Source organism: Pinus tabuliformis, chromosome 7 (genome assembly GCF_031772625.1).
Source record: "Pinus tabuliformis cultivar Carrire ecotype Pingquan chromosome 7, CPIR1, whole genome shotgun sequence".
NCBI lineage: Eukaryota > Viridiplantae > Streptophyta > Pinopsida > Pinales > Pinaceae > Pinus > Pinus tabuliformis.
Genome location: NC_142293.1, coordinates 291,321,742 through 291,338,650, shown reverse-complemented (window position 1 = coordinate 291,338,650; position 16,909 = coordinate 291,321,742). Strand labels below are relative to the sequence as shown.

Here is a 16,909-nt window from a genome sequence, read left to right as displayed (position 1 = left end):
GCCATACCTTCGAGGTTGGAAGACCCAACTTCAAACATATGATCATAACAGATGGGTGAAGGCACATAATGGTTGGCTCAGGTAGCGGAGATGGTGGCACATCAAGCTATCTAGTAGCTGCAAGGAGTTGTTGGCTACTGGCTGAAGACAATCTAGGAGAAAATTTTCTCCTATCGGTGTCACCTACAAGTGGTGGGTAACACATCCAAGGACATTCTCTGCGTAATTTTTTTTAAACAATAATTTATAAGTGGGGCAACCTAATATTTAGCACTAGGGCCCTACTAATGCTATGGAATGACATTCTCCTTTACCTTCCATTTGCATCCATTTACTTAAATTTTTAACATTACCATTAATTGTTTTACGATGCTTGAGAGAGGTTCCAACCTCATTGGATTTCATATGGAGAAAGCAGAATTTTAGATCCCACTCAAAATCTAGTAGACTTGACGGTTTTTACGATTTCAAGATTGGGGGGATTGCAACATTTCCATTGGATTTTGTCATGTATGAAGGCATGGAACTAGCATTTAATCAAGAGCACCAAGCCCTCTATGTAGCTTGTCGTTAGTGGCATTGATTGTTGAACCCATGCAATATCCCCATTTTTTGGTTTCCCTTATGATGCAGTGAGGTTTATTTCCAAGATTTATGACAGCCACGCCACAAGAGCGAGATTATGTCATCAATGGGCTTGGAGGAGTTTTATGGGGTCCGATGGGTTCGCTTGCTATATTTCATCATCAGGGTCAGTTCTGCACAGTTCGTTCTTGGTTCTGTTGCATTCTGACTATTCCTGTAAAATAAGGTTATTATGATATTATCACACATATTTTAATTATTTATGCTTAAGGTGCTATTTGGCGCTGATTATTTGGAGGAACACCTTAGTGTAATAGCTCATTGGAATCAAGATGAAAATATCTACAAGACGGGATGATTAAAAACGGCATTGGCGTGGTCATGTGATCATGGTGGTGAACTAAGCATTTCCCGGGATAAAAAGTGACTTTGATTAGTTAATAAAAAGTCACTTCATTAAATAAAATAGGAGAAAAGTGCTTTTGGATAAAAAAGGCTAAAAAGGGGCAAAAGTCACTTGGAGAACATAAGAAAAAAACCCACTTAGTGACTTTATCAATTAAAAATAAAAATAATGGGTTTCTAGAAGGTTGGAGAAAGATCCAACAAATCTTTAAAAAGGGAGAGGAGGTCACTTCTCAGACATTCTATTTTGTCTATCATTTCTAGAGAGTTGATTTGGCTCCAGCAAGTTTGGTGCAAGGGTTTCAAGTGGAATTCTTCAGTTAATTTCGATGCACTTAGAGTTCCACCGTAGTTAGCTCAGCTAATTTCAGTGGAATTCAAGTGCCACCCTAGTTGGCTCTTGGGGAGTTACTTCAGATCTTCCACTCTTATAAACAAGAGAATTTGCAGGTGTTTGAAGTGGATTTTTCAGAGGAGAAACCCTTGGCTAAAGGGTTAATTTTCTGAGCTTTATTTGCTGCAAACCGATTTACCAGAAGAACTGCTATAGGAAAGTCGAGTTACATGAAAGCCGAATTACAGGAAGGTCTGCTACAGGAAGACCGAGCTACAGGAAGGCCGAATTACAGGAAGGTCTACTATAGGAAGACTGAGCTACAAGAAGGCCGAGTCACAGGAAACCCACGTTACCAGAAGGCATGCTATAAGAAGGCTGAGTTGCAGGAAGGTTTGCTATAGGAAGACCGAGCTACAAGAAGGCTGAGTTGCAGGAAGTCCGTGTTACCAGAAGGCCTACTACATTGGGCTTAGAGAAAACTAACAATCATAAGAATTTTGAGATTATTTTTCAATTCAAGTATCCTCTTGATCACCATTGTATGTATCGTAGTCAGGTTTGAAATCTGAAATCGAGTCATTGCTTGGTTTGGGGAGTTTCCATGTCAATAAGACTTAAGACCAACAACATCTAAGTGAGTTAGTTGAATCAAGCACACTAATCCTAGGTCACTTTCCTCTCCTATACCAATGATAGGCTTAAGATTAGTTCAGGGATTCCCCCCTAGGCTAAGATAGTTCTTTCCCTTAGCCTGAAGAGTGAAGCAAAGCTACCTAGGTGGCAATGGGTAGCTTTCTTGTTGCATCCTTAAGCTTTCCCCTTGGGTGAGGTTAGGACTTTTGTTTTAGGGTGAACCTGAGCAATAACATACCCAATTGTTACTTCTAAGATCTCTTCTCTTGTCTTATGAAAAAATATGCTTTCCCATGCCAACTACTTCTTTATTTTTTGATAACATAATTTTGCATAAATGTGCACCAATTCTATGACTTGAATACTGGAAGGAAAAGCTACCCAATTATTGTTTCTGAAATCTCTACTCGTCTCATAAGAAAATATGCTTCCCTGTGCCTATTACTTATCCAATGCTGAATAACATAGTGAACTGATGAGTCTGTAATTATTTAAAGGCTCTTAAGTTTTCAAAGTGATACAGACAATTTCCTTGAAAGTGACAGAAAAGAAACAGACCTGCAATATAGTGGAACGATCATACTCTAGGTACCGGCCCTTCTCCTTATTACTGAAAGAAAATTTCACATGAAAATAGAACTGATTGAAGTTATAACTCAGATAAACGGATATCTCCTCTGATTCAGTAATGCATCACAACTTTTTTCAACATGGACAACAAACCAAAATCAAAGGAAGGTTTTGAAGATACAAGTATTGTGTTGATTTGATGATTACTGTATGTGCAGGCAAATTGATACCATGCGCTAGTGTATTTGTAGTGCATAGAACCTGTAAATCACCCTTTAGAAAAAGGCCTTCAACAAGGTTTCTATCATTTAAACAAAGACCGCCATTGTGATACCCCACTGCAGTAAAATAAATTACAGTTAATAACTTTTTTGTACTATATATCACTGAAAAAGCAATATACACTCAAACATTTACACAATAGTTTGTTACTCTTATCAGTCAAATTCTACTCCCTACAATACATTAAGAGAGATTAATTATTTCAGATTCTGCAAATCTCTTGATCATCTTATTAGGTAGCCACAAAGGTCTTTCTTAGAGAGATTACAATAAGTTTCTAATTGTCTGGATAAGTTGGATAAGGAGACAACTTGATTTTGAAAGAATAAAAGACAACAAAACTCTTACCACCGCATTGAATACAAGCTTGCATTTGTTTATCACTGCTTGAAAGAGCAGCTGATTGTAGCCTTTCAAGTTGGTCCATTGACTTTATAAAAGGATTTGAAAATCCAAAATTCTTTACTGTTTGAGAGAGATGGAATGCTGCTTCCTGAGCTCCTTTTCTTGTAGAGCAAAATACAAGAGCCGCTTTTCCTCTAGAATATTGCATGAGCATATCTGTGAAGACAGTAAAACAGATGCTTGTTACTCTCTCTCTCTCTCTCTTACACATACACATGGGGTCAACCACACACATAGAAGTGTATGAACATGTCATATACCAACTGGTTAACTTAGAAATCCCCACCCTCCCACACCCTGCTGCATAAAAATACTTACTTTCCTACTATACCTCTTCCCCCTCCTTTTGAAAGAAAAGGAGCAATAAGGAAAATAATTAAGAAGGGCACTCATGCATTTCTATCTTTCAACACTAGATCCAGCATTTGAAGGGGGTTTGTTATCAAGCATCACTTCTTACCATAGAGGAAATTTTGAAGGCGCTGAGTAGATATAGGATCATCATCAACCATACAAAACACCATAGAAAAAGAAAAAAAGTATGAGAGCAAATTCAAAAGTTCAACCAGGATAGAATAAATTTAAAAACACTATTTGAAGTATCAGAATGTGTTTTGGGCACAGTAAAAGGTAAGATGCAGAACACAATCAATTGTAATATTCAATTGCTGGATTGTCAAATGAGAAATTTATTCATGTTGCTTACGTCCAATGTGCAACAAATTATATCTGCTCAAGCTCAACAACAACAATGGATAGTGAACAATACCTTTTCAAAGAGAAAGTCATTTTTGGCTGGGGCATATCCTGTCCAGTGAATAATAGTTGTAAGAATGAACAAGATTAGTATCAGAGAAAAAAGTGCATATAAGTGTGTAAGCAATTCTGTCTTCGAAGTACGCAGTGCACACAGAATTGAAAAAAACGAACATTGGTACAGAAGATGAGAAACAAACTTGGATAAGAATCAACTTGATATGTTTTGTTAAGAATTCATTTCAGAACATGAAAATGAAAGCATGTTTTAAGGTTGTTGGAGCTGACTGGTTGGATGAACATGATGCACGAAGTTTACAAAAGCTATCAATTTTCATTCTAAGTTATTGTCTAAGCAGTCAACTGTGTTAGGATTGAACAAACTTATCTGCTATAGATTTGAACAAAATTGTTATATATAGGTTTGTTCAAATCTTCTTAATGTATGAACAAAATAGTGGCAGATTTGAAATATCTGCTAAGGGAAATGTTACTGCAAAATCTAGCAATCTAGTGCAAAGCCTCACTAGCCACTCCAGGTCTAGGGAAACAAAGAGGTCAGACACCACTTTCACCTCAATGGTTTTTCCCCTGCTGTTTTGTGGTCAGATATTATCCCCACAAGGGAGGCTTCCCTGGCCAAGACTTGGGAGGTTAGATGACTAAGGAATCCTAATCCAAATGGAACTCAAAGGAGATTGCAAACTACACACCCTAGAATGGTCTTTGTTACCCACCAGAAATTGGGTATAACCCATATGAGAAAAAAATTCTCCTCTTTGGATAGCCAGCCAACCAGCAGCCTTATATGATCAACACATAACATGATGCTAGGATACGTCACTTCTTGCTCTTATCATATTTCTCTCCCATCCAACATATGTAATGTCTCCCATTTCTTGAACATGGAGCTATTATTACCACTTGCCTAATGGTCTCTTTTACGCTGGCGAGAAAAGAAATGATAGACCAAGAGAAATTTGATCAATTTTGGTACTATTATAAATAAAAGGGACAAATTATGATTAATAAAAAAGGGGCAAGCCGCAAAATTATTTTATTAAAAAGGTGTCAAAAAGTCAGGAAAAATGGCTTCATCAGTAAAATAATAATAAAGTAAGTTCTGAAGCTTGGAGAAAACCCGAAGGAAACTTATATATAGAGGAGGATTGTCATTCCTCAATCATTCTATCTTGTGATTTCTCATTATCATTTGGATTGGAGCTCAAGCGAGTTGCAACTCAAGCGTTTCAAGCGAAATCCTCACACTAGTTTTGGTGGATTTCATTGCCACCCTAGCTAGCCTCATCCAATTTCTGTGGACACATTTGCCACCCTAGTTGGAATTTCATATATTATTCAAATTAATTTCTAATCTTGTTGCCGGTGGATTGGGACGAATTTATTTGCAGGAGGAAACCTTTTTTAAGAAAGTCGAATTGCTTCAGTTATTGCCATCCTCTCTGGAAGCCGAGTTAAGATTGAGCTTGCAGCAAATTTATCATTGTTGGAGGCAGAGTATCCTCCTATTAGAGGGCAGAACTGTCACTCCAGGAGGCCGAGTTATCTACTCACCAAATGTTAGCCTCACTCTCATAATAAAACAATTATAAATCCAAAACAATTAAATTAATTAAAATCAAGAAAGTTGGATTTAATCCTACCTTTCTAGATTGAGTTTGTTCCTCATGGGTAGGAGTCAGTTTAGGCCTAGTTGGTTGAGAGATTCTCTCCAACTAGTTAGGCTCCTTGATTAGTGTGTTGTTCAAATATTTTCTCAACCAAGTTTGTTCAAGATAGACGCACTATCTTGAGACAAACTTCCCCATGTATTTATATGTATCATAAACATTATTTTAATAATGATATGAGAATGTGAGGAATGCTGTAAGGCTGAGGCCTTTTCCACCATGTCTGGTTTTTCTATATTTCTGCTATTTATTTTATGAGTGTTTTATTTATTAGTTTCTTAAATCTCTTCAATTGGTATCAGAGCTACAGTGAGATTAGTTAGAGCTGAGCATGAGCTTAAGGGTTTGATAGTCGAACTGGAGTGAGCGAGATCACTAGTTAAAGGGAAAGTCAGGAAGTTATGAAAGACCTATGCGCTTGTGTGGCTAATGCGTGTTAGCAAGGCCACCTGGAGAAAGAGAGCGCTAGCTTTGAAATTTGTTTGATTTCAAGGAGGCGGAATCTACATTGGAGCGTTTCTATGCTCAGCTTGGAGAGTTCGAGGCAAAATTTGTCAAACAAGCGTGGTTTGGAGAATACTTCTGCGTCGCAGACACCAAGTCATTGTTTTTTACCAACGGACTGCCTTGTCTCCATCCCACTAAAGTTACTATTCAATACTTCATGACATCGCCAGGGAACACATCAGGAACTCCCACAACAGTGACCTTCATTGGGGTGAATCCACAGAACCTGTCGGACCTCAACACGCTCGGAATAATGTTGGCCACGATTATGGCGAAATTCATATTCAGTTAATCAACGCCAATATTGTTGATTCGTTTATCATTCTAGTTGTTTCGTCCCTCATGAGTTTGAAAAACGACCCCTTGCTTTGAACCTTCCTCTCACTTGGAAGGCCTATAAATCTACCTAGGCAATCAGAGTTCTCAATCATCTGAAAGGGATGGCAATTTCGCTAAACTAAATCTGGATCAAAGGATGTATTGCATATCAAAGAAAATGGCAAATATGACTCTGGCCACTGTTTTCCTTTCTATATTTGTGATTGTATATGTAGCGCTGTGAATGCTCTGCCAAGTCCCGTGGGAGGTCTTTCGTGGGCGTTCTACAACACGAGTTGTGTCATTGGAGTCGATAGTGCTACAGCCCATGGAAGCCTGTTTGAGTGCAGACATCACACAATCTGCAGGATTGTTGAGGCTCCACTTTCACGACTGTTTTGTCTAGGGATGCGATAGGTTTGTGTTGTTGAACTCAACATCCGGCGAGCAATTGCCCCCAACTTATCACTCAGAGCGGAGGCTCTGAAAATCATCAATGACATCAAAGGGACACCCTTACCTTAGCCAATAATACGACCATTTCGTCCCAAAGGCTTGAATAAGACAGATCTGGTGGCCCTCTGATGAGGACATACAATTGGCAAAGGCAACTTCTCCTCCTTCAATATCAAACTATATAACAGCACCATTGGTGCACAAATGCAGGATCCCACCATGGACTAGAGTTTCGCTAAGAATTCTATTGAATCAGTCATTTGGTTGGTGAGGCGATTTAATAATTCTTTGCAATGTGATAATCTCCATATTTTGTAGCATACCAATCCGCCAAGTGTCGTAGTGCGTCTAGAAACAGCAATGCAGGTAAAATAGCCTGTGAATCTATCAGGATAGGAGAGCTTTCAGTGCATTTTTTTTTAGTGGAGGTATAAGTGTGAATTTATTTGAAGTGATTTTGTGGAGTGATAAGGTGAAATTATTTTTGTAATTTTGGAGAGATAAGGAGTATTTGTAATCTTTTGTAATGGAGTCCTAAGTGATTTTGTGAAGTCATAAGATGCATGTTTTGTATTTGGAGTGATAAGTGAATTCTTTTTTAGCAAAAGTCATTGTTGTACTCCAAAGTAATTTTTTACTTTGAGAGCGATTGTGCCAGTGCAGACAGTTTTTTGAAGACAATTTGCTTCCAAAATTTGCAAGTGTGACATTCTCATTGAGAAATTTCCATGACAAAGTTGTGACATTGAAGAGTGATGTACTCCAGTAATTAATAAAATCATAAATTTTGTGGTGCTTGTGTCCTAGATCCGCCCGAAACTGAATAAGAGGATCTTAGGTACACCGTGTGTAATAAATGTGTGTGAATGACTTGTGTTCAGATTACCAAAATGCTCTCTTTGTATTATGCTTAAACAACTACATGCACATAAGCAAGTTTAAGTATAAGAATGCTTAATCAAGCTTAAGTACACAAGCACAAAGCGTCACATCATCAACTTGATAAGATGATCTTCCAAGCAAGCACATTTCACATCATGTAATGAAAGCAATCAAGTTAAGGATGCTACAAAATCAAGCATTTCAAGCCAAGACGACATCAACAGTGTCAACACTATTTGTATCACTTGTAGATAAACATTTTTTAACTGAATTGTACGGGTGCATTCTCGGTTGTAACCGACACCCTAATTTGAATTGTTAAGGTCAATACATTAAGTCAAGTAAGTCTTCAACTGAGTCATCAAGATTGAACTTGTCATTTGTCTCTTGGGTGCATTTTTGACAGTGTTCGACACCCTTCCTTTTTCAAAATCAGTGCATTCAGTGAGTACATTCAAAAAAACACAACGTGTCAGTGATCAATCAAGCAAGCCATCTAGCAAGCAATCATCATCAAACAAGTGTGAATTCTAGTGAGCATCAAATCAAGCCAGTGTTTAACACAAGTGTAATAAACAACAAAGCAAGCGAGTGTGTCATTTAAACAACAAAGCAAGCGAGCGTGTCATTCAAACAACCAAGCAAGCATGTCAAAATCAAGTGCGAAAGTTCAAAGCACGACATCTACAACAAACGAGCCAGTGTGAAGTTGATTGAAGCATTCACAAAGTGTCAGTGAAGCATTCAAGCAAAGCAATCGTCATCAAGCAAGCGTGAAATCAAGAGTTCAAGCAACCAAGCTATAAAACTCTAGCAAGTGTTTAAAGCATCAGCAATAAGCAATGGTACAAGCGAGCCTGAATTCAAAGTGAGCAAACTAACACGGCGACACACATTCAACTGTCCCAAATTCTTAACAATTTGATTTTATCATCAGCTGGCGACATGGTGAACATCAACAAAACAACTCTTACTAATATTCAAGAGCATCTTCAACATGCACATGAAATGACTGAGTTCCTTCAACTGGAGTCGCAACTACAAAGAACTGAATTGCCAGAGAAGAGTGATACAAATATAGTTGATGATTCCAAGTCACTGATCCAACCAACTTCAAGTGTCAAAGTGGTCCCTGATTCAGTTCAACTTTCTTCCAAACCAATCATCAAGCCATGGGAAGAAATCCAAAGTAACAGAAATCGATGAGGCTTAGGATATGTCAAAGATGATGCCAACTTGCATATACCAGATTATTCAAGGCCCATTAAGTTTGTTAGTTCAGGGTTTCTTGCACAAATCACATCAGCTAGTTCTGAGAAAGTTGAAAACAAACAGAAATACACACAAACTAAAGTTGCAGACAAACAACAATACACGGAAGATTAGTTTTTTGATCTTCGTCCTTGTCACCATTGTGGCAAGTCAAATCATTCATCAGCACAATGCAGCAAACAACAACAATCAACCAGATTGAAGATTAATTATTCACGGATTGATCCTTGGGAATGGTCATCCACAATCAAAAGATTGTATAAATTTTACGATCAAATTCACTCACACATATTGCAGCCAACAGTAAAAATGAAGATGGTACTCTCGTGTCGTTGAACGGGGGAGTATACCAATGAAACACTCCTCACCTGAAGGGTTCAAATATAATTTGAAGAAGATTGTCTCTCCTTTCAGCTGACAAAGGGGGGAAAATGTCAATGAAATTGACAGTGGTTGTCAGAATGAAAGTCTCGACAACATCAACAAAGCAGTCAGTGGGCATTTTCATCAACGAGTGAGCATCAACAAATTTTGCCAGTGGGCGATCGACAGCAAAGTCAACAGTGAGCAGTTTTCAAACACAGCAAAAGCAACAGTGAGTTGTTTTTCTTCAAATCAGCCAGTGGGCATCAACAACAAAAGCTGCAGTGCGCAATTTTCGACATCAACAAATTCGCCAGTGGGCGGTCAACATCAACGTAGCCAGTGGGCGTTCTCAATGTTTTGTCAGTGGACACAGGATGTTGATTTCAAGCAAAGGACAGTTGGATCCTTTTGCAGCTTGGCACATGATGGAGTTGTCAAGCGACATTCAAAGATGAATCAGACATGCAGCTGACTCATGGTCTCTTCATATTGCAGTTTCTTCAGCATCCAGCTTTGGCGGTTTTTCAGGCAAATGTGTTTTTGAGGATCAACTTGAGAACTTGGAAGAGGGTTCCTTGTTCTTATTTTGGATTTATCATTGAGGGGGGGAATGTTAGCCTCACTCTCATAATAAAACAATTATAAAGCCAAAACAATTAAATTAATTAAAATCAAGAAAGTTGGATTTAATCCTACCTTTCTAGATTGAGTTTGTTCCTCATGGGTAGGAGTCAGTTTAGGCCTAGTTGGTTGAGAGATTCTCTCCAACTAGTTAGGCTCCTAGATTAGTGTGTTGTTGAGATATTTTCTCAACCAAGTTTGTTCAAGATAGATGCACTATCTTGAGACAAACTTCCTCATGTATTTATATGTATCATAAACATTATTTTAATAATGATATGAGAATGTGAGGAATGCTGTAAGGCTGAGGCCTTTTCCGCCATGTCTGGTTTTTCTATATTTTTTCTATTTATTTTATGAGTGTTTTATTTATTAGTTTCTTAAATCTCTTCACCAAAGAGGTCGAATTTACTTCACAAGGGAAGCTGAATTCTGAGGCTGAGTCGATCCTTTATTTAGGCCGAATTTTTCAGCACCAAAGGGGGCCGATTTGCATGAAGAAAATATATATTTCCAAAGGCTGAGTTGGAGATCCATTCACTCAATTTGAAGGACAATTTGTTGAGCATTACACCTAATCTTTCTACACCAAGAAGACACTGAAGAAGGGGTTTGATTTCTGAAGGTTTTCATTTTTCAATTAAAGCTGAGATTCCTATTTCTGGAGAGGTCGAGTTCAAAAGATTATAATTATTTTATAAAAGGTCAAATCCTCCATCTTCTAGTAGTCAGATCCTTCCATCCTGGGATGAGTTTGTCATCAAATATGAAGCCAAAAATATTGTTTCAGGGGCTGATTTCTGAAGATTTCATAACTTAGATTATCTCTTCTCCAACAGGGTAAATTTATCTTTCTCTGAGGGTCGAATTGTTGGCACCATTCAGGAGGACAAGGCATTTCTTTGCAGACTGAATTCCCTCAGATTCTTGGAGGATTGCAGGCCAAATCTCTTCTTGTTGCATTTTATTTGGAGCTGAGCTTTGTCATTCTGAAGAGGCTGGGACTCATTCTTTGCAGAGGTTACTGTATCAGTCATTGATATTATATATTAGAGGTCTGAGTTGCTATTGGAGGAACAAATTTCTTGCTATAGGAGACTCATATCTGAGAATGATATATGTTGTTTAGAAGGCCAAGATTCCCATCACTTGAAGAGGTCGTGTTTCAAAACCTTGAAGGACAAGTTTTCTCCTTGATGAATATTATTCAGAAACATATTGTTGGAGTTGTACCACGTTTATCAGTATCATTGTGAGCTTTGTAATTCTACCATCCAATTAATAGAATTGCTATTTTGATTTCTTAGATACTTTTGTTCAAGTGTTCTACTGTGTTTACTAAATGTTTGACAAAAGTATTACACACTAATTGTTTGTCAAAATTCATCAAAGGAAAAAGTTTAAAATTTGTGACAGAGAAGGTAATATATTTCAGATCGGGTATATTACAGTGGTATCAGAGCAAGGTCTTGGTCAGTTGTGGTATCAATACATATGACCTCAGAAAACTTTCCCGATGTGGCATATAGAAGACATAGGTATAGGAGCAAAGAAAGAGAGTTGCAGATTAGAAACAACGTATCGAGATAATTTCAATAAAAATCAGCAAAAAAAATTCCGGCGATCTCCAAAACAATGTATAGAGATCTCTAAACAAATTGAGACATATAGGATGGAAGGTGGCACATTTGGCTTTGAGATCGCTGTCACTGATAGGACAATTAAAATGTCAGGTATTTTTTAGTTTGTAACTTTGTTTCAAATTTCATTGTCTCTTCAAATTCCATTTTTTTCTTATGTTTATTTAAAATTTTATTTGTAATTTTGTTGTAGATGCATGGTGGAAAATGTATGGTGGCAGGGTACCCCTTCTGCAAAAGCTTGCCATTCGTATCCTCAGCCAAACATGTAGCTCCTCAGGATGTGAGCGTAACTGGAGTGTATTTGAAAAAATACACAACAAGAAGTGCAACAAGTTAACACTTAAACATTTAAAATATTGCAAATTTCCAAATAAATTTTTGAATTCATTAAACAATATTTTTATTATAATTATTAATTATTATTTCATGATCTTTGCACAGGTTGGAGTCCCAGCGACTTAATGACATGGTCTATGTCTACTACAATCTTCGATTGTGGGTGAGGCAACTTGAGAGGACACCTGATGTGGATGCCATCTCATTGGATGGGATTGACACCACTACTGCATGGAGGGTTGAAGCCGAGAGGCCTCTCATGGAGTTCGCTGATGATTGGTTAGTGCAGGATGTAGTGGAGGGGGAGGAGGAGCAGGAAGAGCAGGAGCAGGAGGAGGAGGTGACACCACCTGCCCGGGCTACCACTGCCACCAGTAGAGGACGTGGTCTACCTCCTATAGCTCCTACTTCTAGTTCTTCAGCTTCTAGAGCACATCAGACTCCACTGTCATCTCCACCAGCACAGGCACTAGCATCTACATCTAAAGGGAAAGGGAAAGCTGTGGCATTTTCCCGCAAGAGGGGCAGAGGAAATCAATAGGATTAGACTTTAGTTATTTTCTTCATTTTATTGTATATGACATTATGACATGATGAGATACATTATCATATTTTTTGTTGATATTTTGAGGCTGAGTTGGGACTCAGGAGTCAGGACTTACTATTCAAGACATGTTTCAATGTTATGTGTGACTTTAGCACTAGAAATGATATTAAACATTTTATATATTAGTTCTTTTATCATATTTATGTGTCAATGTATTTATTTTATGTTGTAGATGGTTTAGATATTAAAAAAATTGAAAAAAAATGAAATTTTTTGTACCAAACAATTATTTCCCAATAATTTCCGATAATTTCCCAATAATTCCGATTTTTTCCTCGCGCCGATATTATCCCGTTAACGATTAATGCAACATTGGTCTTAGGTGAGTCCCAGTGTTATATCAAGTCTTTGTAAAAGTGGTTTGAAAATAATTTAAGCACATTTGACTAAATTATTTTATTACAAACCACTTGGTCTATACTAGATCATATTGTGTCACAAAATTGGGTAAAGTCATGAGGGTCTACATGTAAAGGTGTATTCCCCCATTGAGGGTTGAATTAATTGCAATATTTGATGTAAAAGATATTTTAGTGCATGGACCTTCATACATAGACACCATGCTAAAATATTTGAAGGTGGAAAAAATATTAGTCCCCTCTAGTATCAATTAATTAATTTTTATGGCTAAAATAAATAAAAATCCTAAGCATATAAATTAATTAATTTTCAGTCTAAAATAATTATCGAGAAATTACTTCTTCTCCAAGTGGAAAATAATCAAAAATTCGTGGGTCAAGGAAAATTTAAATTTTGGATGTCCCCCGCCAAGGCAAAAATGGATATTTTAAGAAAATTTGAGCCCTTGGACCTTGGTGGTTAAGTCAAAGTCAAATTTTTTAGGAATTTAATCCAAAATATTAATTTTTTGATTAATTAAAAGTGGATTTTAAGAAAATTTAGACTTTTCCTCAAAATTAAAAATTTGACAATGGATATTAAAATATGATCAAGCTATTTTCAACGATCAAGGTTATTTTGACGGGGAACAAGCCAACTAACTGTTATTTTCCACTTGGAGGGGTTTCTCTATAAATAAAAGTCATTTTGCTTCTATTGAATATCTTTGGATGAGGTAAATTTGTAACGTTGGTATTGAGCCATTGATCTGTTGTGAACATTTTTGTATCATAATAGAAAAACTTTGGGGTTCAATTCATGGTGTTTTTCTTTCATTGATCTGTAGTATGTGTGTTATGTGCTTTCCTATATTGTGCTAAAAATTTTATGAATTGTTATTTCATTTCTCGATGATAAGAGCATTCTATTGGTAAATATTTTTGTATCTTAGGTGATCTGATTCACCATATGATTTGACAATTCTACTTGAGGAAAATTATAGAGATTTGCAGGTACACTGGCCCTTGGGCTCCAAGTTCACAGACTATGGGGAAGAGATGAATATGTTTGGACTCTAAGATTTCTATATGGCATTTTAATTTTGCAGGAGGGTTTTTGGCCAATATTCAATTTTTTTTTTAAATACATTCATCATCCATTGCTATTACTCAAAAAATATTTCTCCAAAATTTTAAATTTGCAAATTATTTGTAAAATATTTGTAAATTATTTGTAAAATATTTCTAACTCATTTGTTTTGCAGCAATTGGCGTTTTTGTATTTTGTATATATTTGGGGTTGTGGGATTTTTTGATTCATTTGTGCAAGTGAACTTTAAATTGATCAAAGGGATTTTTGTTGGGGTTTTGAGGCAAATCTACGCCTAGGAAGGCAAGATCTAGCCTCCTATAATATTCCTAACCCAGAATATTCCTCAACCCCAGCAAAAACTCCAACCAAATATGTGCAAATGATATAATAACCCAGAAGTGATAAAATAACAGTGGAACAACATATAATAATGTAAACCGGAAATATAAGCAGATACATAAGAAATGTAGCGAGAAATGCTAAGCCATTTTATTATACTGAGCAATAAAATGAGTACAAGAGGTGGTTAGACAGATGGCACCTTGACTTGCACAAGGCAAGTGAAGAAATACTCTCAGAATGACAAGAATGGCCTCTCTGCGTGGATGTTGCTGCTGTGTTGCTGTTGCTTCTAGAAAACAAATGATGATTTGGGGCTGCTCCCCTCCTCGGAAAAAGCTGAAACTCTAGATTCGGGCTCTACTCAAAAAACCCAGAAAAACCCAGAAAGCTTTCCTGGAATGGCCGACCCCCAAAAAACACCCTCTTGGGGTTTTGCGCAGTTCCTCAATGCCCTACGCTGCCACTGAAGAAAACCCCTCTAAACTCTGCCTGAAACACTGCCTGAAACCCTGCCAAAAATCCTCCAATGAGACAAGAGTTGGACCCCTGCTCAATCTCCCAGCATAAATCCACCTGCAAAACCCCAATCTAGCACTGCAACCAAAAAGAACTACGCCCCTCTCCAAGTGTTGCGCAGCCCTCCAAAATGTTGATGAAACTGTTGTTGAAATGCTGATAAAACTACTGCTGAAATACCGATGAAATACCTTGCCCGAGCAGGCACTCGAAGTCCCCCGGGGCTAAGGGTGAGATCTCCGAACGGAGACACTCAATGCACTAAACAGTGTTGCAGACCAGCGAAACAGCGAGCGTGCTCAAAAGTCGAAACGACTAGCTCAAAATGCACATAACTGAATGATCCAAAATGAGGGGGCTCCTCTCTATTTTATAGCCTCTGCCTATCACAATCCCTAGGCTCACATCCTCCTGCGTGATTCCCCTCTTGCCATGTGTTCTTCCCTCCTGCGCAGTCCCTCCATGTGTCAGGGTGGGCCCCATTTCTGCGTCCCCCCTTTGGCCCCCTTGGCTCCTCCTTAAGTCACAACGTTGTGCTACTAGGAAGTGACTTTTTATTCTTAAAGTGAGTTATGTCCCCCATCCTAACTTTTTATTTATAAATAACTATGGAAGGCAAAAATTGGGCAAAATCGAATATTCAAATTAGCCATGGCTAATTAGGAATATTACAGTCTCCCCCAGCAAAATGTTGCTTGTCCTCAAGCAACTGAAGTGATGGATGCTGCAAGATCTTCTCACTCTCCCAAGTGGCATCCTCATCCGGCAAATTCTTCCACCTCACCAAGAATTCCCGGACCGTCCTGCTCCGCAGCTGCCTCTCCCTGGTGTCAATGATAGTCTCCGGCTGCAATACCAAATGCCCCTCGTCATCCATGGGTGGTAGCTCATCTGTCACTTTCACCTGCTGCCCCAATGCCTTTTTCAGGCATGATACATGGAAAACGTTATGAATCTCGCTGCCTTGGGGCAGCTCCAACTCATATGCAACCTGTCTAACCCTGCGTATCACCTGTACGGCCCATAAAAGCGGGGCTTAAGCTGCTCAGCCCCCTTCTGCTTTAGTGACGACTGTCAGTATGGCTGTAACCGTAGGTAGACCATGTCCCCTACCTCGAACTGTGTCTCCACCCGACCCCTGTCGGCATACAGCTTTTGCTGGTTTTATGCTGTAGCCATGTTATCCTTGAGAGCTCAGAGAATATCCTCACTCTCTTGGATCCATATCTTGGCTCTGGGAGCCTTGTTATCACCAAACATCATGCCAGCAAAAGATAAAGGATGATACCCATATAAAACATAGAATGGTGACATACCAATGGACATGTGATGTGAAGTATTGTAGCAGTACTCCCCTAGATGCAGCCACCTCAACCATGCTCGCTGCTGCCCACTGACATAGTTACGCAAGTAGCCCTCTAGCCACTTGTTAACTATCTCTGTCTGCCCATCCATCTGTGGGTGATAACTAGTACTCGGTGTCAACTCCATCCCCACCAGCCGGAAAATCTCCTGCCAAAACCCGCCCATGAAACGGTTGTCCCCATCACTGACGATGGTCTTAGGAAGACCATGTAGCCTGAAGATCTCTCTAAAGAACAGCTCGGCCACCTGTGCTGCTGTATAGTGTGCAGATATGGCAAAAAAATGTGCGTACTTTGTTAGTCAGTCAACGACGACAAAGATGCAATCCTTGCCCTGTACCATGGGCAACCCTGTGATGAAGTCCATTGAAATACTCTCCCATTTCCCCTCCGGAATGGGAAGAGCCTGCAATAATCCCACAAGATGGCTCATCTCTCCCTTGTTCCTCTAGCAAATATCGCACTCCCGGATGTGCCGAAGTACGTCCTCCTTGAGGCCCTTCCATGAGAACCTCTCCCTAATGGCCCTGTAGGTTTTGGTAAACCCATGATGTCCTGCCAACGGTGAATCATGTGATGCCTGG

The 16,909-nt window shown here is 38.6% G+C and overlaps 1 protein-coding gene across 1 annotated transcript in view; it reads right to left on the bottom strand.

The window, feature by feature from the left end:
• RCK (DNA helicase ROCK-N-ROLLERS) overlaps positions 1-16,909 on the bottom strand; it is a 418,165-nt gene that overhangs the window by 183,613 nt on the left and 217,643 nt on the right. Inside the window, exons 7-11 of the mRNA XM_089455815.1 lie at positions 3,987-4,024; positions 3,678-3,699; positions 3,161-3,373; positions 2,712-2,868; positions 2,519-2,570 (exon numbers count right to left, since the gene is read on the bottom strand). Coding sequence (XP_089311941.1) covers positions 2,519-2,570; positions 2,712-2,868; positions 3,161-3,373; positions 3,678-3,699; positions 3,987-4,024 — 482 coding nt within the window. The remainder of the gene's footprint in view (positions 1-2,518; positions 2,571-2,711; positions 2,869-3,160; positions 3,374-3,677; positions 3,700-3,986; positions 4,025-16,909) is intronic.